This window comes from Notothenia rossii (genome assembly GCF_949606895.1).
Source record: "Notothenia rossii genome assembly, chromosome: 1".
In the NCBI taxonomy this organism is placed as follows: domain Eukaryota; kingdom Metazoa; phylum Chordata; class Actinopteri; order Perciformes; family Nototheniidae; genus Notothenia; species Notothenia rossii.
In genome coordinates, this window is record NC_136912.1 from 7,605,569 (window position 1) to 7,627,699 (window position 22,131).

Sequence of the window (22,131 nt, forward strand, 5' to 3'; positions counted from 1 at the left end):
ATCAATTATAAAGTCAGATCCGTGTCAGATTTATGGCTCGTATTTATCCCTCTGTTAGGTTTTACTTCGCCCTGACGTGTGGTCAGGGAACAGGGGGCGAGCCTCCTGTGGACGTGGCTCTGGAGCTCTGTGTGAGGTTCAAGGACCGACAGATCCTGCGGCAAGCCTGTGAGTCCGGATCCTGGGGAGAAACCGAGAGAGCTGTGCCTTTCTTCCCCTTCATCAGAGGACTGCCTTTCAAGGTACCTCACACAACTCTCATATATAGTCTTCATGTGGCAGCTGCTAACTTTTTTTAATGCAAGGAAAATGACAGATGTCAATTGCAGGAACCGATTCAAAGTCAGACTGAAGCATCCTTTGTGCTCCGGTCTGTCCTCTCAGTAAACAACACGCTGAATCCAGATCAAATGCCCGCTGAAGGCTCTTTGAGCAGCTTTTCTCTCACTGATTGTGCTGTGATGTTAAATGTGTGTTGCCTATGTCAGTGCCTAAAGAGATTGGATACTGATTACCATTGTGCATTACGTGGGCTGGTTCCCTCTTACATTTGCACATATATGTGTAAAATTGAAAGTATATATGGCCTGCTCTCCCAAGATTGTATTCAGATGCTGGTTCCTAAAGAACAGAACTGGGTCAAACAGCTTTTAAAATATGCTGCCCCCTCTGCTTGGAATAAAGTACAGAAGGAGCTGAAACTCTCAGATTGTATCACCTTGGGGGAGTTCAGGTCCATCTTAAAGGACAGAGAGCAAGAAACCATTGGTCGATGTGATTGCTCGTATATCCCTTAATTGAAGTCGTTTTACATTTTGCCAGTTTTTAAAGATTTTTTAATAGTTTCTTTTATTTCGCATATTGACTGGCATTTCATTTATGTTTCAAAGCTGTATTCCTCTGTGTTTTATCTGTTGTAACTTTGTTCATGCTGCCCTCTTGGCCAGGTCGCTCTTGGAAAAGAGATTTGAATCTCAATGAGACTTCATCTGGTAAATAAAGGATATATATTGTTGTTTGTTTTTCATGTGTTGTGACTTGATATTTGTCCATGTTGATGTTACACATGGAGCTGCTGTTATGCAAGTCACATTTCAGACTTGATCTGACCAATAAAGTATTATCGTATCGTCGATTCATTTAGAACTGCCAAAAACACACAAAAACAATCGACACCAAAATGAACCTAACTTCCACTTTCTGTCTCCTCCCAGATTGAGATTCACTGCGAACAAAGTCGCTTTCGTGTGTTTGTGGACGGACAGAAGCTGTTTGACTTTCAGCACAGGTTGACGTCACTCAGAGACATTGACACGTTGTGGATCAAAGGTAGCGTCGCTATCACTAAACTGGCCTGAAGGAAAACACTGCACTGCTGAACATTTGAGAAGATTTCAAACAGACTCTGTTGAGCTCAAACTGCCATGACTCCCCTCATCTGAACATGTTCTGTATTCACTGTGGACCTTTTTGTACAAAATGTTGAATATGGGGAAAAAAAGTGTTAAAAAAAAGTGTTTTATGATCACACAGTAACAGACTGACTGATCAAGGAAGTGTAAGATCAGCAACTTCCATGTTTTGAGACACACAATTACAGTTTTCTCCTCCTCTGAACACACTCTGCATTCACTCCTGGCTTTTTTTGTACAAATATTTAATATACAGAAAACAGTTGCCTCAAATTGTGACAAATATGTTTTTGATCTACTCAAACAGTTTGAAAACGGGCATGTGTGACTGTGTGAAAACGACACCCAGACTAAAAAATGTGTTTCCAGAGCGTTTATAAAATCCTATTTTGGTTTTTCCATTGTGTCAGTTAGTTGTTTTAACGGGTAAGTTCATATTCAACACACACAATAACACACATTTAATTATGGATTGAGGAAGCGGTAGACCGGCCACTTCCATTTTCCGCAAAGTAAAACTACTGTGTTTCTGAAAATAGTTTTTAGTGGCTTTAAAGAGAGTAGATATAGGCTTCAGTTCCCCCGGAAATATTCTTAATACAGTTTAAACTTCAACTGATTTTGTTTATTTTAGGGGGGGGGAATAAAATGTGTTTTGCTACTTCTCCTTTCTATAGCAGTGCAATGTTGGAAATTAAGCTCCTTCTATAACAGATGTTCAGCCTATAGACCACAACTACTACAACTGTAAATATCATAAAATACAATATGTGTAGCATGAAAATAAACAGAAAATAATGGGGTTAACTAAAGGCCATTGAGGCTTTGGGTAAGACTGTTTTTTATGAGTAAACAAACCATGAAGATATGAGGCCTATGTGATTTGATGACTACCTCAAACCACACAGTGGGATGTCCTGCTGCCATCCGATATTTAATATATGAATATCTGTATGAGATATACTGTGTGTGTTTCACATCCATTAAAAACCACTGTTATTTTTGTATTTTTTTTTTGTAAGAATATCAATACAAAGTGGAGTACAACATTTCATCAAATACAAAGAAATAACAACTTTAAATATTGAATGTGAATCATTAAAAAACAGGATCAATGTATGCAAACGTTTGCATATACATTTTATTGTATATTAAAACCATTTGTTTTAGATGCTTTAATAATGTCTTTATTGATATTTTAATTGCAATTAAGCAGATATTTTTGTATTTTTTCCAGGTGTTTTTGGAATATTTTCAGATATTTGACTAAAATATTCTGAATATAAAAAAACACTTTGGTTTTAAAACATCTGCTCAACTTTTAACCAATCAACAAGACAATGACATCTTGTTGGTGCCTTGTGCAGACTGTGACTTAAACATATGTATATATATTTAATGGAGCTTAGATTTTAACGACCTGTGATTCAGTGCAATATTAGTCCACGTTGTTTGACCAAAGTGTTTTCCTGTGAAATCTGTGATTTTCTGTCTGAACTGAAGTACCTGTTAAACATGGAAAGTTTTGGAGGAGCCAGCAGAAAGAGCCTGTCACCGCGGTGCATGCTGGGTGATATTGAGGCAGGGTAGCAGCAGCAGCGGCACCGGCTGACTCATACCTTCAGTTTCTGCTTCACTTTCAGCCGTCCTGCACTCCTCAGGTGGCCCAAATCTGACACCTTATGGACGGCACCGGCTTTACCTGAGTCATGGACATCAGCGGAGGACATCTCACGGTGAGCTCACCTGTTTCTCTCTAAAGACACCTGCTGTCAAAACCCAGCCGGATGAGGAGGCTGAAGCTACAGCTAAAGCTCAGGGAAGATGCTTGTTGTTGTCGCTAGCTGCGTAGTTATCCGAGGTGTTGGACTTCTCATCTACTCATATGTCATGGTGTTGCTTTTATATAGTATTTATATGTGTGTGATCACCCTGTTTATCCATATAAACGTCACGGCAAAGGGGCGACAAACTAATGACACGTTAACATCGCTATCGTTCATTAGCATGCTAAGCTAAGCTAGCAACCGTTACACCCCAATCTCTGCCGTTAACCTGGTAACATCGCTCATACATTAGCATGCTAAGCTAGGTTAGCACCCGTTACACCCCCATCTCTGCGAACTGTCTCGGCCTTGTAGTTTAATTAGATGCCTCCTAGTTAAAGCTAACATAGCTGTTAGCTTCATGTTAGGTTAATCCTAGGTTAGTCGTTTTTAAATCTGCATAACTCTTCTGAGCTGTCAGGTTTATACTGAGCAAACGTTAGCATGATCCTTTTAGTCTGCTAAGCTAGATGCCAACCGATTTAGCTTAGAGCCGTCTTCACCTAGTTTCAATTATAACCTAAGACAACTAGGGGAAAATGTGTCAAACTCGAGAAATTGCCTAAAGTGGTTGATTTTGAGTTTGTGGATTCTGAAATAAACAATTGTCAAAAGATGCAAACCTTGTAATGACGGCGACAGATCGTCTCAATAGATAACATTTTGAGTTTGCTAAATATTAACTTTAGTTTAAAGGGCTGTCTAAAACAGCTGCTCTAACCAAACAGCAGTGGTGGAACAAGTGCTCCGACATTTCACTCAAATAAAAGTAGCAATACCACTGTGTAGAAAATACTTTGTTCTTGCATTTAAAATGAATTTTTTTTAGCATGAAAATACCCTCAAAACCCACCATGCAATTGGCCTATTAGAGTATTATGGTTTTTACTCGATAATAATCATGTGAATTCATTTATGGAGTGCTATGTCAACCTGTCTTAACCTTTTAATATGATATCAGAATTTATTAGTTGATTTAAGATGTTTAAACTGAATCTGCAAAGTGACTTGTAAGAGTGCATTCAATTGTAGATTTGTGTCTCAGATGCCGTCGAGGTGAAGTATACAGTTTCAGAAAAAGGAGTTGCGCCAGTAAAAGTACTTTTAAAGTTGTATTTAACTTACTATACTTAGTTTCTTTCCACCACTGCTAACATTGTCACTTACATTGTGGCTTATTTTGGACAGTCTTCTGAGAGGTTCAGAGAGTACAGCACAGCAGAAGGACAAATTACATGCTTAAATTGTGATGGAGGCACATCAGTTTCCTTGGTAACAAAGGAGCTACGGGCAACATATTTATGTGTTCTCTTTCCCCGAAAGCCTTTGTAGCTAACTTGTCTTTCTGGACCTGCATATCTGTAGTCCTAGTCAGCGCTGCCGGGGCTGGGTGTAGACGTACTTGCTGCCAGGTATTCAATGAGATAAGGCCAACAAAGCAAACACACATTTCAGACGCCGCCTCTTTAGGGGAATGCCATCAGAGTTCCTCCTTCATTTAGAAGTCAAAGTAGGAAGAAACTCCGGTCTGCGTGTCTCATGAAACCATAACTTTTATATTAGATACCTTTGGGTCACACAGGATTGTAATTTCCTATCTTTATGAAAAAAATGTGTACTTTTGAAAAAAGTACCGGTACCTTGTGGTTTTTTCAAATGAATAATTTGGACTATTTCAAATGATTATTTTTAACATTTCCCTTTACAAATTGTTAGGAAAAAGTTGTTGATTGCTATTCCTAGAGACCAAAGCAACCTTTTTACGTTTTCTAAAACCTCAAAATATTAAACTGACATTTAGAAAAGCAATTCCTATTTTAGAAACTGGGATGTGTTGTGTTTGTGCTTGAAAGAAGATTTACATAATTAACTGATCATAAAGATAGTTACGGATTCCTTTTCTGGCATCGATCGAAGTGATCCACTGGAAAACATGCACTCTTCATGTATAAATAATTAAATGTCCAAAACACTGCCATGTTTTTGAAGACATGTCATTATTTCTGAACTACTCTTATTTTGCATTTACAACAAATAGTTCCAGCGGGTAAACATTCTTCAGCTTGTTTTTATTAGATTCATGGAAAAATATGGACACATTTCAAAAGACAACATTCTTTCATTCTTTTTTATTTTAACAGTGGATTGTTTTTATTCTAATCTAATGCACACAATGGACTAACATCAAACACACACAAAGATAACACGTTTGGAGCACATCCAGGAACTTTACAGACCCAAAATGTTTCCAAGGACATATTCAAAAGAAAGGAAGTGATGATAACATCACGTGTTATAACTTGGTATTTTGTTGGCAGTCGAAAACATGCAATTAGAGAGGGTTAGTGAAAGATATAAAACCAGTCAGCTCAAGATTATTTTGTAAGTGTTGACGAGGCAGAGTAGACATCAAATGAATATAGATACAACTTCTGTGAATACATTATACTTTATAGTCTCTCACTGTTTGTTTACAGCACTCTCACTTTACACATCACATCAATCATTACCACTTCATTACTGTCAACGTGACGCCACTCGGTCCCCCTATAAGTGGTTCCGTAATTCAATTTCTGCTTCGTCTCAAACCACACATCACGATAATCGGCCCTGGAGCTCCAGACGAGTTCCCTCCCTGTGTTGATGGGGTTTATTCTCCTCTCTGACACACTTTGTTTCTGATGAGGCCTGTTCTGTGTTGATATGGCGTGTGTGTTACATGTTGTGATCATGGACCCCTCGTCTCTGTCATGTGATTGTGATGTGCTATATGTGACATGTATGTAGTATAAAGATGTTCTCTACTTGTCTTTCATCCTTTCTTTATAACTAATGCTGTGTTGTGATTTTAATAAGGTGTCTGTTATCATCTGGCCGGAGAGACAACAGCTGGAAATGAGCAATGTTTGCTAAAACTGCCCCATTTACTGTTTGGTGTGACAGTTGATCGATGGGGACGGTCCACGACTATAAACAAACTAAACTAAAGTTGTCTCTTGCAGGTGTAGCCAGGAGGATTCGTTGACTGCCAGAGAATCATGGAGCCCGATGTGATCCGCTTGTACAGCTCGTCCCCGCCCCCGATGGAGGACGGCGCCGAGGAGGAGGACGAGTTTGGAGACTTCGACACCTTCTCCAACGTCCCTCACAGCATCAGCTTCACAGAATTCGAAACCCCGGCCACTTTTAACCAGAATGAAGCTTTTAGCGCCACTTCCCCTCCTGAGCTCCTGAACAGCAGGGGGGTGACGGCGTTCAGCCACAGCTCCTCTAACGGCACCCACAACAACAACAACGAGCTGTCCAAGGCTAATGGCGTTGTGCCGGGGAGCCACCTGGGTCCCTCAGAAAGAACTGAGATTAAAAAGGTCCTCTCGGGCTCTGTGGATTTCTCCGTGAGCGGCACAGCTGGCAGCGAGCCGGCTGGTTGTAACGGCGGAGGCTCTGAAGTGCTAACAAATGGTTTTGCGACCTTCGATGTGCAGGGAAGCCCCTCCGCGCAGGATTCTGTCCACTCTTGTAAAAAAGCAACGTCAACTGAGGACACGGGCAGCATCCCAGCCGAGGATGATTTTGCAGACTTTGCTGCTTTTTCCAATGCTGAAGGACACCGCAGCCAGACGGCAAACGAGGACTCTGACAATCCCCCGGGAGGCAGCTTGTTGGCGGAGGCTGCCTGCCACGAGGAGCACTTTAATATGGAGAAGGAAAACACATCAGAGGACAGGGACACAAACAGAACTGGACCCGACACGTGTGGCTCTGACTCTGACTCTGGTCCCGCTGAGGCCCCGGACGGCTCGTGCAACACGGACCGGGGCCCCCACTCTGACCCTGGTCCCGCTGAGGCCCCGGACGGCTCGTGCAACACGGACCAGGGCCCCCACTCTGACCCTGGTCCCGCTGAGGCCCCGGACGGCTCGTGCAACACGGACCGGGGCCCCCACTCTGACCCTGCTCCCGCTGAGGCCCCGGACGGCTCGTGCAACACGGACCGGGGCCCCCACTCTGACTCTGAACAAAGAGACGTAGCTTTTGCACAGGAGGCCTCAGAGGCAGTTTGCACTAACAGACCCCTCACCCTGAACGGGGTGGATGTAGCCGACGGGGACGACTCCAGAGACGGACGCAGTGAAGACGACCTCTCTCCGGACGCTGAGGAGGGACAGTCTGACGGGAAGGGCTCCGGGAACGAGACGGAGACAGAAACGGAGACGGAGACATCGTTGGGTCGGCCGCTCTCCACAGAAGCTCTGGAGGAGTTTGGGGACATCAGCACCACGGGCTCGGTGCCCTCTCCGCCGCTCCTGGGGGAGACCGCCGCCACGCCCGCCGACTACAGCCAGCTGGCCGAGGACGACGACGAGGACTTCGGGGATTTTGGAGACGCCGGCTCATTCAGCGGTCAGGGCTTTGCAGACTTTGAACAGCTGGACGTGCAGCAGGAGCCGAGCCGGACGGAGAGTCCTGCTCCTGCTCAGGAAGCTACAAACACGGAGGAGGTGGAGCAGCAGGTGGAGGAGGAGGAGGATGACTTTGGAGACTTTAACTCCCCCAAATTTCACGCCAGTGGAACCGTGGGGGAGGAGGATGGAGGCAAGTTTGCAGACTTCCCCGTCAGCGACAGTTTTGGTAACTTCAGCTCGGCTGCAGAAGCCGCAGACGGGGAGGCGGACGCAGGGTGGAGCGCCTTCGGGGATCAGCAGCAGCAGCAGCAGGTGGAGGAGGAGGAGTCCTGGGCGGCGTTCAGCGAGGAGCCGAGCATCGCACCTCCTGCAGAGAGCAGAACGGAGGAGGAGGAGGACGAGGAGGAGTGGCATGAAAGTGAAGTCCCTGCAGTCAGCGAGGAAACCAGCAGGACAGACAGACAGGCGGTAAGCAGGAAGTGAACATGCTGCAGTTATTCATCCATTAGCCCAGATCAGGATTTCATTTATCTAGAGCTGCAAAGCAAGAGAACAATGGCCGCTCATGAGAATTGTCTTTAATAAGTTGCAAAAGTAGAAGGCCGGACTTCAGCAGTTTGACTTTGATTTGTTTTTGCTGTGTTCATTGAAAGCCACAAAATCCTTCTAGAAATCCTCCACAGACATCACTTGATCACAATGAGGTATCGACAAAAATGAAAACAAATTGCTTTTAAGAGGGACATCTAAACAATTACATATCAAACCAGACATACATGCATTTTGAGTAATAAAAGAAATAACTCTTTAACATGAATACAAATGTTCCAAAATAAGCAATACAAATTATTTAGGTTATTATTTAATCAAGCTACTTTTTCTCAACATACTGTAATAACTTCCCCTGTCCTGAGATGAGGAGGTCCATCCAGCAAAAAGGAGAAAACATGTATTTGTAAAATAAGGTTGATTATTGATTACATTTTTTTAAAATTCCAAACATACTTTTAAATCCATATTCTAACATCTAACTGAAATCTCTGCTGTTAAAAAACAAACTAAAAAGAGGAAGTCGTCCTGAAGGATCACATTTCAATCAGTGTATCGTTTGTCAATATCCAGCTGAGTCAGCAGCAGCCTTACTCCTTCTCCCACTGTTTGTGTTCAACATGAACCGAGCCGTTAGTGACAGAGGTCGGCTCCTGATCTACTGAAGGACAAAGAGAATACAGTTTGCTCACAGGGAAAACCATCGTATGCTTTCAGAGGTGGTGTGTGGACAGTGCAGTTCTATAGGTACAGATAGCCACACACACACTGTTAATACAGAGTGTAGAAATGGGACCTGCTCAGGTATTTGAGGGGAACTACATTATCACACAGACTCGTAGTGAACCCTGAAGTCTGCAGCTTGCATCAGTGACGCTGGATCTCCTTCATCATCATGCAGTGTTAGCAGACAGAATAACCAGTGTGACAGCCTGCAGGTTGTGTGCAAACGTGTTAATGCTCTGGTTTCAGTGTGAGGGGAAGGAATGTACCATATTCCAATTTTAAAAGTGCAATATGCAGATGCTCTTCAGGTGTGGGGAGGCTTTGATCATGAATATTTGTCACATTTGTTTATTGGTTTTTTTCAGCAGCATACAGTTATTCTATCAGAGCATGTATCAGAAGTAGCTAAACAAATGTTCACTTTATAGAACAATAGGTAGAGTAACACAATGTGAATACTACTTAACACCAGGGCAAACACAATCCCTCACAGACAGAAGAAACAGACAAACAAAAAATAAATAAATAGAAAACCAGTCACCTAACACAAACATGTCAATAATAAACAATAAATGTCCGTACGGCAGCACCTCCACCCCGCAACAACCCATCCAGTGTCGGACCCCTCCGAAATGCAAAAGTTTAATCAGGAATGTTTTGGAACTTTAACTTTGCGACACATTGCCCCTTATCTGTTTACATTCAGCTCTGTCAATCTACTCCATTGAAATAGAGGAGCCTGCGTCAAATAGGAAAGCCAGATATCTGGAACACACCCCCATTCTGGTGAAGACTTAAACTGCTTTTTGGATATGCACGGAAAAAAGAAACCCCGTGTCTTGTGATGTTTGTCAATTTGAGTATGCACGGCTGCATGTTAATAGGATATTAGTTTATTTTGACCAGACATGCAAACAGCTTGGATGGAGTATTGACTCTAATAAAGTATTAATATTTAAACAAACACTTTCTTCAGTGACAGCCATCTTCTCAGCTGGGTGTGGTGTGGTGAGGAGCACACCCAGCTGCAAACTGTCAGGGAGAACCAGATTATTGGACAGGGTGGAACAGCCGACATTTTCATATGTTGCTGTCGGGATGGGGGAAACAATTTTTTGTAAACACTTTCAAAAGTCTTCAAGAACTAAACATTTGAAAGGCTTTGACTGTCCATCTTCATTAACTTGGTGAAAGATTATTAAGATAATTCATCAAGGGTTTGAGTTGAGTAACTTTTAAAAACTGGTGAGACACAGATGGTAGAAATCCATCAGCACTCCTGTCCTGGGTTACTGTACGGGTGGAGACACATTTGGTGAGAGAGAACCGTCTGTATCGTGAAGCTCTTCCACTTGTTTTCTCTCAGCGCTGCCTCACACTAACACAAGGTGAGAAGTACTGGAGGTACACAAATGTGATAAATTAGAGGTCAACGCATCCACACATATATTTTTATACCACTAACAATAGAAAACTAAAGATCACTAAAGATAGACTGTCTATCTTTAAAACGGCTTGTAGTCTTTTGCACATCTGTGTCAGGTGGCCAGATGTTGCAGGTAAGGGTTTGCGACAAAGCATCGAACGTATTTTTTTTTAGTTTCTCTTGCTAGGGTCCATTAAGCAGTTTTAAATGATCAGCTCTCCATCTAGAAATGTTTCTGATATTAGCAGAACAGATCACACTAACCTTTGCATGCTTGCCCCAAAATCTCTGATGATTTGATGCACGATGGAAGGAAGAACTCCTGGCATCATTTCTGAGCTGCAGCTTTTTAGTCACGACCCAGGAGGAACTTCAGGTGTTCAACTCTGAGTGGTTTCCTGAAGTCCTCTGATCGCAGATAAATGTGAAAGTGCTCCGTAGGATGTCTGTAACCGGCTGCTGTCTCTCTGCAGCTGTGCATCCGGCTGGAGAAGCTGTTTCAGGGCAGCTTCCCTCAGACGGCCGCCCCCCCGGTGGAGGACCAGGTGACGTCTCTGAAGAACCTTCTGGAACCGGAGGAGAACCATCAGCCAGGAGGCGAGGAGAAGGAGAAGAGGTCGCCCTGCAGCCGGTGAGCCTCCATAGAGGGACCTCAAACATACACTGGAACAGGAAGTGCTCTAAAGCTTGGAGAATAGTCACTTTTTAAAAAGCTGCTTTTTTGCACGTCTATTTGTTTCGTTAATAGAATTAACTGTTTAGAGATAAAATGCAATCATTTCTGTAATCCACATGTTTTTTTTCTTACAAAATTAATTTCTTTAGTACATTTTTTCAAAAACAAAATGTCCTCTGCTCTCCTGCTTGCCCTTTTCAAAGTGAGACACACACACATGTATTAACAGGGCAGTCCAGCAACAGTCTGACATCACCATAATATACATTTATGTTACCACAATACCAGAAAACCTCGTTTTGTGATTTCATCAATCTCCCTCCCTCCTGCTTTTGTTCTCTGCTGTATCAATATTAAGTATTTTAGTCTTAATCTTAGTTTTAAAGACCGTCCCTACCTGGTGTGTGTTTGACTCTCTGTCTCTCTCTTAGGGCTGTACCCGAATATCCAAATATTCGTTTGTTGGAGTACTATTTGGGTTTCAATTTTGTTATTCAGATATTCGTTTAAAAAAAAAAAAAATGTAATTTATTGAAATCTCCAATATCAACGTAAGAGCTTTTGCCTCTTCGGGGGGTGCCAACACTTAACCATAAACGTTATCGTTTACTTTCTCCGTCTTTATATGTAGATATTACTTTTCTCCGTTCATCTCCGTCACGTTGTTTCCATAGCAACAACAACTTCCTGTCAACTGCGCTAACTCTCCTTCAAAATAAAAGCATGTCCATACAAAATAGAAAGCCAAGTCAAATTAAACTTAAAACCAGTGGCGAGCCGTGACTTTTATACCTAGGTCCTCTGACCCCCACCCCTTCCCTCGAGTTATTACGTCACAGCGTATACTTCAGCGGAATATTAAAACGGCCCGGGGTGCAAAACGCATTAATGAAAGCTACCCTCTACCACACAAAACAACACCTGTAAATAACTCTATTTGTGTTCTTTGAAATTGAAAAGGGTATTGCATTGTGTGTGTTACTTTCGTTGCAGTTGTAAGTCTTAAGTGTAATTTGGCATGCTTTTGTTTTGAAGGCGAGTTAACGCTGTTGACAGGAAGTTGTTGTTGCTATGGAAACAAGAAAAGTTTCACAGCGGGCGGAACTTGTCATAAAGTCTGCGATAATAACACCCACCCATTTAGAGGGAAGATATGATTGGTCAATTTTACTGTCATTTGACATTACTCTCTCGTTCAGTTACTATAGCTGGGCCCTGTGTGAATTCATAGCTGGACCGCCTGGACGTCCAACAGCTCCTCTCTTCACACTAACTCGCAGAGACGAGCTTCTTTCATTTAACCCTTCACATTCCAACAGAAACTGAATAGGCAGATTCGAAGGATTTATTTCTTTGGAAATGTTATTTTAAATACAATTTTAAATCAAGTTATTTTGATAAAACTAATGAAAAATATAACTAAAAAAATATATTAAAAAAATATATATAATTTTTTTAAAATGTTTTTAAATATTATTTTGTAGAATGTCTTAGGCCCTCACAGAGGTCCTAGAGGGCCCTGACGGCTCGCCACTGCGTAAGACATATACAACTACAACGAAAATAACAAACACAATGCGATATCCTTTTCAATTTCAAAGAACACAAATTGGGTTACATTAACAAATAACTATAAAGCAACAACACTGTAGAATAACAAAAATAATGCCGTGAATAAACAAAATACCCATGTCGAAGTGGTTCGCTGCTGATTACTACCCCCCCCCCCCCCCCCCAATTGACTCTCTGTGTCTCTCTGTGTGTTTCAGGTCTGTTCAAGGTGACGTGTGGTCGCAGCTTCAGGACATCCACGAGTCGTTCGGCCTCAGATACCAGTGGGGGGGCTCCTACTGCAACAAAGCACTACTCTGCTGCCTGGGCATCGACACCCGCAATATTGTAAGTCTCTGCTGGACCCTGCTGGACCCTCAGTGGCCTAACACCTCATTAATTCAGCTGGAAAGAAATTTAAAATCACTGCGGCATGCACAAAATTTAATCAATTTGTGTCATGTAGGATGTAATAAGAGCAATGTTGTCCCCTTTTGAATTTAGAAAGTAACAAATGACTGTGATCTGCTTAAAGCACATGTTTAGAAGACATTTGATGCAACTTAATGTCATCTGTACCCTATGTTGACCTCTTCATGCAGCCATTAGGCTGCAACATGAAACTAAACCTTCCTCTCAGAGACATTGTGTTTACATGAACTCCTCAGCAGGATTGTGTGAGTTGTTTCTGACCTGCTGCTTCACTGTGCAGCTGTTCACAGGACAGAAGAAGCAGCCGGTCATCGTGCCCATGTACGCTGCCAGCCTGGTGAGTCCTGCGCCTTACACACACACACACACACACACACACACACACACACACACACACACACACACACACACACACACACACACTGGAACACTTCAGCAGTTCATGTGTTTACTGATAATCATGTAGCCACAAACAGGGGCTTCTTAGCCTCACCATTAATATTCATTTGGCTGGGAACCGTCTCATATTTATAGTCCAACAAGGATGAGTCTGTGCATCTGATATCTGGGTGAAAACATTATCAACATCAGTCTTGATAACTAATCTTCTGGTTTTGGAATTCACAAAAGCAACAATCTGATGTTTCCTTGAGGCTTTTTCTTAGCCTTTCAAAAAGGACACTCGCTGCAAGTAAAGGGAGGGACGTATAGAGATGAGTTATATTCCTTAAAGACGGACATCAAACTCCTCCTGGGTGTGTTTCCAATAGTATTTATAAAATGAGTTAGGAAGGACAGTAACCTCTCATAACACCAGTGTTGCTGCAGTGTCACTCCTCTGACCTATGACAGACTGTTTCATGCATGTCTCACTTTCTAAAACATTTTTTATGACCATATTCACAGGAGACATGAACAAGCTTTCGAAAACTGACCTGTAGTAATGATAATAACAACTGTGTGTGTGTGTGTGTTTGTGTGCGTGCAGGGGATGCTGGAACCCACCAAAGAGCCTGTGAAGCCCGTATCTGCAGCGGAGATGATCACCTCGATAGCCCAGACCCCTCCTCCGGCTCCAGAGACAAAAACCTCGTGCCCCGCAGACTCAGCCCCGGTGAGACGGAGACACTGAGACACACTCGTAGGATATTAGATTTACTGACACCTGAGGGTCTGCAAGCCGATTTATAAAATGCTGTATTATAATTGTTTTGTTCAGGCAAAGACCCAAAACCAAAACAAAATGTGTATTTATTAGGGATGTAACGATACCAAAAACTCACGGTACGATAATATCGCGATTTAAAAAAAATTAAATAATTAATTAATTAATTTTTGGGATGGTGGATTTTTTTTTTTCTTCTCTTTATTAAATAATACATCTGATTTGTACAGCATTTTAGTAGGATAGTAGTATTTTAAAGTATCAACAATATAATAATCAGACCCTGCAATAAAATAAATCTAGTTTTTCAAGTAACTCAACTCTAACTCACTCACTCACTCACTCACTCACTCAGCATCATCAAGGTTATCTTTTAGGAATATGAGCATGTCCACATTTCCAGGTAGAAGCTGGGATGTTTGGGCGTTTACAAAATCCCCTGCTGTGGAAAAAACTCTCTTGCTTGGTACTGATGTTGCTGGGACAGAGAGATATGCTTTGGCCATGGGTAATAGCAGTGGGTCAAACTGTGCATGGTCTCTCCACCACTTCAAACACAATACAGTTGTTGCCAAGAAGGTGAGGCTTACTGACAGGGCGAGATATAAATATACTGTTGGTACTTGTCAATGTTTCTAGGTGTGTACATGTAGCCCTGTGAATACCATGTCCTTTTGTGTTATCTTTTGTTTTATGTTCATGTTGTAACCTACTTGCTGCCATGTTGGACAGGTCTCCCTTGAAAAAGAGATTGATGATCTCAATGGGACCATCTGGTTAAATAAAGGTTGTTTTTTAAATTAACACAAAAAAAAATTGCAGTATATTTTGTCAGTCTCATGACGGTATTGAGACATCTATTTACCGTGATATTCGATATATCGTTACACCCCTAGTATTTATTGATGTATTTTAAGTGTGTATCAAATAGCAGCGGAGTTAATGGATATGGATTTTCGGCTCAGGGAAAATCCATGTGTTGTTTCTCTGCATGTGAGTTTTAGTTTTATGTCAATTTCAGGCTTTGATACACACAGAGCCCTTGATGTATAACCTGACCTCCTCTCTCCTCTCCAGCAGGAGGCGCTCCCCCCCGTCCAGTTTGACTGGAGCAGCAGTGGCCTTACCAACCCTCTGGATGGTAGGTGACCCCCGACCCTCACACTGAACCCCCCCCCCCCCCCACTCCTCGCTTCTGGCTCTCGTCTGTCTTTCTAACTAGCACAGTGTTTTCTCACACCCTGACTCAGCATGGACATGTCAGATATGTAACACTTTGTAGATGCATAAAACGTTCTTCATTAAAGGAAACGATCCACAAACATTACAACACTGCTGGGGAAACAAAGAGTAAACCTGAGAAGAGGCAGGGACAGGAAGTCAGACCCATTGGAGCGTGACTGGCAGGAGATCTGACGTTCTTTGGGCGTTTTGATGTTTTTTTTAAGCCTTTTTAGTTTAGTTGAACAAATGATCAATAATTAATATAATGCCAGGTACCTGTGTTATTTGAACTTGGTCCAGCGAATGCATAGAGAGCTGCTTAGGAAGTGTTTCCTAATTATACTTTTTAATGTTGAATAACAACTAAATACAGCATTACATTTAAACTTGAATCATTTACAGACTGCTTTTAAAGTATCATTTAAAATGTTTGGATTCAAGACGATACCCGACTTTTAATACTTGTTTTACATTTAAAATGTTTATATTTAACTTGCGCTTTAAACGTTTTGGTTTTCGTGCTTCAGACACAATTAAGTATTTATCCGCAGTGAGTGAAGGTGGATCTTTCCCTTTAACCCTCTTGATAAAACAACATGGCCGCTCTGCATGAAGACATGTCTAACATAGAGCTGACTCTACTCTTCTGTCACTGACACTGCTGCACGTTTCTGGTTTTGTGTGTGTGTGTGTGTGTGTGTGTGTGTGTGTGTGTGTGTGTGTGTGTGTGTGTGTGTGTGTGTGTGTGTGTGTGTGTGTGTGTGTGTGTGTGTGTGTGTGTGTGTGTGTGTGTGTGTGTGTGTGTGTGTGTGTGTGTGTGTGTGTGTGTGTGTGTGTGTGTGTGTGTGTGTGTGTGTGTGTGTGTGTGTGTGTGTGTGTGTGTGTGTGTGTGTGTGTGTGTGTGTGTGTGTGTGTGTGTGTGTGTGTGTGTGTGTGTGTGTGTGTGTGACCCCGTGCAGCCAGCGGAGGCTCTTCTCTGTTAAATCTGGATTTCTTTGGTCCTGTGGAGGACTCAGGCTCCAGCAGCTCTCCCTCCATCCCAGGTCAGCAGCTGATCCCTGCCTCTTCCTCTTCCTCTTCCTCCTCCTCTTCCTCTTGATATTAACCTCACATCTCCGCTTTCTGCTGCTTACACTCGCCTCTGCTAGAATTTAGCGTAAATCGGAAGGTTTCATGACTCTCATAATAAGTGTGTTTATCATGTGGAGTCCGAGTCAGATCAAAAGTATACTTAGTAATAACTACTTTTTCACATCCACAAATTATACTTTGTATTTGAGTTAGGGGTTATCTCCATAACGATAAACATAGTAAGAGGAGATAACAAAAATAAGTACGAAAAATAGGAACAATAAAAAAACTACAGTATTTGAAGTATGTGTGTATATATATACCAAAAAAAACTCCATGACGTGTACATTTAAAAAAAAGTATATCAAACAAACATGTTCATGTTTTTGACATGCAGGAAAATAAGAAAAAGACTTAGTTTTATTCAAAGTGGGAAGGAGTGTCCCTTTGCACCACCTGCTGCTTCTTTAGAAGGAGACACCATAATGCAAGGAAAGTGAGTTGTTCTCAAAGTGAGAAGCTAACTGTCTGCTTCTTTTCAATTCTCCTTTTTAACTAAACGGCAAGAGTTTTGCTCACTTCCTGTGAATCTCAAAACAACAAACGAAGAACAATCTTGAATGACAAGAAAAACGTTTGCTTTTGCTTTGACTCTCCGTCTCCTCCTCCTCCTCCTCCCAGTGGGCGTGGACCCGGAGCTGTACGAGCTGACGACGGCGAAGCTAGACTCGAGCGGCTCGGGGAGTCGAGTCGCCGACGCCTTCGCCCGCCTGATGTCCACCATGGAGAAGACCAGCACCTCCACCAGGTCAGAGAGGAGAGGAGGAGGGGTCATGTGATGTGTCCTGCATTTAGCTGACTCAATCTGATGTTCAGGGTAAACTCTGTCATCGAGCTGGCAGCAAGTACTAAAACATGAGTCAGCATTTTGAACAGTTTCCGTTCCATTGCCTCAAAATCAATGTTTTTTTTAACGTGTTTATGGTTAGAGGCCGGAAAAAGGTTCTCTGGTTAATACAAGTTGGTGAGATTTTCCCGTTTTATTCTACAACATAAACTACTCAGTAAATACCCCACTGGGGAATAAAAAAAAAACATTGTCTGCTAACATTTATCTAAACGAGACGAATTAACGTCATCACGCCCAACATTAGCCTCCTTTAGCTTAGCGGTGGTGAAGTCATGTGACCGGGCTGTAGTTCCTTTATAGTCCAACATTAGCCACCTTTAGCTTAGCGGTGGTGAAGTCATGTGACCGTGCCGTAGTTCCTTTATAGCCCTACATTAGCCTCCTTTAGCTTAGCGGTGGTGACGTGAAGTCATGTGACCGTGCCGTAGTTCCTTTATAGTCCAACATTAGCCACCTTTAGCTTAGCGGTGGTGAAGTCATGTGACCGTGCCGTAGTTCCTTTATAGCCCTACATTAGCCTCCTTTAGCTTAGCGGTGGTGACGTGAAGTCATGTGACCGTGCCGTAGTTCCTTTATAGTCCAACATTAGCCACCTTTAGCTTAGCGGTGGTGACGTGAAGTCATGTGACCGTGCCGTAGTTCCTTTATAGTCCAACGTTAGCCACCTTTAGCTTAGCGGTGGTGAAGTCATGTGACCGTGCCGTAGTTCCTTTATAGTCCAACATTAGCCACCTTTAGCTCAGCGGTGGTGAAGTCATGTGACCGTGCCGTAGTTCCTTTATAGTCCAACATTAGCCACCTTTAGCTTAGCGGTGGTGACGTGAAGTCATGTGACCGTGCCGTAGTTCCTTTATAGTCCAACATTAGCCTCCTTTAGCTTAGCGGTGGTGAAGTCATGTGACCGGGCTGTAGTTCCTTTATAGCCCAACATTAGCCACCTTTAGCTTAGCGGTGGTGAAGTCATGTGACCGGGCTGTAGTTCCTTTATAGCCCAACATTAGCCTCCTTTAGCTTAGCGGTGGTGAAGTCATGTGACCGTGCCGTAGTTCCTTTATAGTCCAACATTAGCCTCCTTTAGCTTAGCGGTGGTGAAGTCATGTGACCGGGCTGTAGTTCCTTTATAGCCCAACATTAGCCTCCTTTAGCTTAGCGGTGGTGACGTGAAGTCATGTGACCGGGCTGTAGTTCCTTTATAGCCCAACATTAGCCACCTTTAGCTTAGCGGTGGTGGCGTGAAGTCATGTGACCGTGCCGTAGTTCCTTTATAGTCCAACATTAGCCTCCTTTAGCTTAGCGGTGGTGAAGTCATGTAACCGTGCCGTAGTTCCTTTATAGCCCAACATTAGCCACTTTTAGCTTAGCGGTGGTGAAGTCATGTAACCGTGCCGTAGTTCCTTTATAGCCCAACATTAGCCACCTTTAGCTTAGCGGTGGTGACGTGAAGTCATGTAACCGTGCTGTAGTTCCTTTATAGCCCAACATTAGCCACCTTTAGCTTAGCGGTGGTGACGTGAAGTCATGTGACCGTGCCGTAGTTCCTTTATAGTCCAACATTAGCCGCCTTTAGCTTAGCGGTGGTGAAGTCATGTGACCGTGCCGTAGTTCCTTTATAGTCCAACATTAGCCTCCTTTAGCTTAGCGGTGGTGAAGTCATGTGACCGTGCCGTAGTTCCTTTATAGTCCAACATTAGCCACCTTTAGCTTAGCGGTGGTGAAGTCATGTGACCGTGCCGTAGTTCCTTTATAGTCCAACATTAGCCTCCTTTAGCTTAGCGGTGGTGACGTGAAGTCATGTGACCGGGCTGTAGTTCTTTTATAGTCCAACATTAGCCTCCTTTAGCTTAGCGGTGGTGAAGTCATGTGACCGGGCTGTAGTTCCTTTATAGCCCAACATTAGCCTCCTTTAGCTTAGCGGTGGTGACGTGAAGTCATGTGACCGGGCTGTAGTTCCTTTATAGCCCAACATTAGCCACCTTTAGCTTAGCGGTGGTGGCGTGAAGTCATGTGACCGTGCCGTAGTTCCTTTATAGCCCAACATTAGCCTCCTTTAGCTTAGCGGTGGTGAAGTCATGTGACCGTGCCGTAGTTCCTTTATAGTCCAACATTAGCCTCCTTTAGCTTAGCGGTGGTGACGTGAAGTCATGTGACCGGGCTGTAGTTCTTTTATAGTCCAACATTAGCCTCCTTTAGCTTAGCGGTGGTGAAGTCATGTGACCGGGCTGTAGTTCCTTTATAGCCCAACATTAGCCTCCTTTAGCTTAGCGGTGGTGACGTGAAGTCATGTGACCGGGCTGTAGTTCCTTTATAGCCCAACATTAGCCACCTTTAGCTTAGCGGTGGTGGCGTGAAGTCATGTGACCGTGCCGTAGTTCCTTTATAGTCCAACATTAGCCTCCTTTAGCTTAGCGGTGGTGAAGTCATGTAACCGTGCCGTAGTTCCTTTATAGCCCAACATTAGCCACTTTTAGCTTAGCGGTGGTGAAGTCATGTAACCGTGCCGTAGTTCCTTTATAGCCCAACATTAGCCACCTTTAGCTTAGCGGTGGCGAGGTGAAGTCATGTGACTGTGCTGTAGTTCCTTTGTAGCCCAACATTAGCCACCTTTAGCTTAGCGGTGGTGGCGTGAAGTCATGTGACCGTGCCGTAGTTCCTTTATAGCCCAACATTAGCCACTTTTAGCTTAGCGGTGGTGAAGTCATGTAACCGTGCCGTAGTTCCTTTATAGCCCAACATTAGCCACTTTTAGCTTAGCGGTGGTGAAGTCATGTAACCGTGCTGTAGTTCCTTTATAGCCCAACTTTAGCTTTTCAGCAAAATCTAACAGAAAAATCCCATTGTTTTTTTTGTTATATATGTTGTATCAGTCATCACTGCACCACTCTTTCTGCTCAGGTGTGTATTCAGGTGTGTGTGTTAACGTGTGTGTGTTTGTGTGCGTGACAGGAAGCCGAGGAAGGAGGAGAATCTGAGCGACGAGGCGTCCAAAGTGATCTCCCTTCTGCCCGACCTCTCCTTCATGCAGGCCAAAGTTTTGATGTTTCCCGCCACGCTGACGCCGCTCGGCTGCCAGGCAACCACAGACTAAAGCCCCGCCCCCTCAACTGACATCATCAACCATTACCTAAGCCCCGCCCCCTGACTCGGCCCATTTTAACAAGTTCTCGTTGTCTTCTTCTTTTGCCGCGGCTCAGTTCCCTCCCTTTCATACTTTTTTATTTTATTAAGTTGCGCTTTTCTTTTAGGATCACAGGAAACGGGGGGGGGGAGCGCTCAGACGACGACCTGCACAGAATAGGAGATTAATTAATTTATAGAGTTTCTAATTTATAGAGGAAGGTGTAGAAGGGTTCTAGAAGAATCATCATGTATATAATCAGGGATTCAATGTTTAATTTCCTTTCTTTCTTTTTTTATTCTGAATGATTTCTGGATGATTTTACGTCTCTGAGTGTCTGTGAAGGAAACACTTGCCGAATCAAAGTGAAGTGGTATATATGTTTAAATTAATACATTTATAAACATATATATAAAATCTATATATATATATATTTATCGACTTGAAACCACACTGCCTGCAGAATCCAGCTGATCGTCTTGTGTTTAAAGGCCTTAGTTTTTACCCGTAGATTTTAACGTTTCTTTAACCTGCTCTGTGTCTTTCTTTCTGTTTGTGATTGAACAGCTTTTTAACGTAAATTATTTCACACCCCATTTACTTTTTCTCCAGTCCGTCCCCCGTTTCTAGAACTGAAGGACGACTGTTTATATTTGCTTTGGGAACCGACTAAACGCTGGTGTGTGTTTTCATTTTTATTCCATGTTTAATTTTTCTACACATTCCAGCTTTTGGATATAAAGCAAGTGTCCTTCCTTGTTTGTGTCCGCACTCACGGTTCCTCATTTGTTGTTTTTGGGGGGGGGGGGGGGGGGTTAAAACAGGAGTTTTTTTTTTTGGGTTAAAACCACTTTAACTTAAGGTTTCTCGTCAGTGAAGGTCGACTCGAATCAGAAGGGAATTAAGGGACCAATGTCTGCTTCCTCGTGTCGGGTTTTGTTCTCTGTTCCTAATATGAAGTGCTTTTTGTTGTTGCCGCTCATGTTTTGTTGTTGTTTTGCTCATACTACTGTCAGCCCCGTCTCCCAGGAGGATTTTGCACATTGTAAAGATGAAATGGATGTAATCATAGTTCACTGTGGCTTTAGACTGTGTACAGTTAAACTATGGACTGTCAAATGTTACGGGAAAATTCCTATGGAAAAAGACTGAATCACTTGAAGAGCCTGTCAAACGGTTTTCGTGCATGCCCGGGTTCTTTTGAGACTATAAGTGTGTAAATTTTACTTTTAGTGTACACAAGAAATTAAAATAGTTATCTTCTCCGCTTGCTTCTGTTTCTTTCGTACGCACATGAACACTTTCATCAACCAAGTCTTGTTTTATTTAAGGAGTTCTCTGACATGCAGGAAAATATGTATCAATTCTGGCCAAAATGTTAAAGGTGGGGGGGGGGTAGGTAATTCACTTCAGAAACACTTAGTTATATTCCATGGAATGCTCTTAACATCCCGATAGCAATGAATATATTAAATGCTTTGACAATAAATACATACAAAAATGTCATCAGTGGAAGCCGTGGCGCTGTAAAAAGCACGACCAATCATCTGAGCCGGCCCGGCTAAAATAACTGGATGAAATAACCCTAACCCTATCTGTGCACAAACTTATCTCGTGCCCTCATTGGTAACACACACTCACA

The 22,131-nt window shown here is 42.9% G+C and overlaps 2 protein-coding genes across 5 annotated transcripts; both read left to right on the top strand.

The window, feature by feature from the left end:
* The first annotated feature begins 6 nt into the window (after positions 1-6).
* LOC307040762 (galectin-related protein-like) lies at positions 7-1,811 on the top strand. Its single transcript, XM_079683888.1, has 2 exons — positions 7-242; positions 1,215-1,811. Exons 1-2 carry the CDS (start codon positions 33-35, stop codon positions 1,356-1,358), a joined length of 354 nt encoding a protein of 117 aa, XP_079540014.1. The 5' UTR covers positions 7-32; the 3' UTR covers positions 1,359-1,811.
* A 1,142-nt stretch (positions 1,812-2,953) lies between these two features.
* Positions 2,954-21,754, top strand: aftpha (aftiphilin a). 4 transcript variants are annotated; one of them, XR_013808551.1, is made up of 11 exons: positions 2,954-3,148; positions 6,241-8,112; positions 10,819-10,976; positions 12,791-12,920; positions 13,285-13,341; positions 13,993-14,118; positions 15,247-15,310; positions 16,353-16,436; positions 17,146-17,272; positions 20,318-21,168; positions 21,364-21,754. XR_013808551.1 is itself a non-coding variant. In XM_079683666.1 (10 exons), exons 2-10 carry the CDS (start codon positions 6,277-6,279, stop codon positions 20,457-20,459), a joined length of 2,721 nt encoding a protein of 906 aa, XP_079539792.1. In that variant the 5' UTR covers positions 2,954-3,148; positions 6,241-6,276; the 3' UTR covers positions 20,460-21,754. The 4 variants fall into 4 exon arrangements, 3 of the variants coding, with proteins under 3 accessions (XP_079539792.1, XP_079539793.1, XP_079539794.1); XM_079683666.1 differs by having other exon boundaries at positions 15,250-15,310; positions 20,318-21,754; XM_079683667.1 differs by lacking the exon at positions 16,353-16,436 and having other exon boundaries at positions 20,318-21,754.
* Positions 21,755-22,131: the final 377 nt, after the last annotated feature.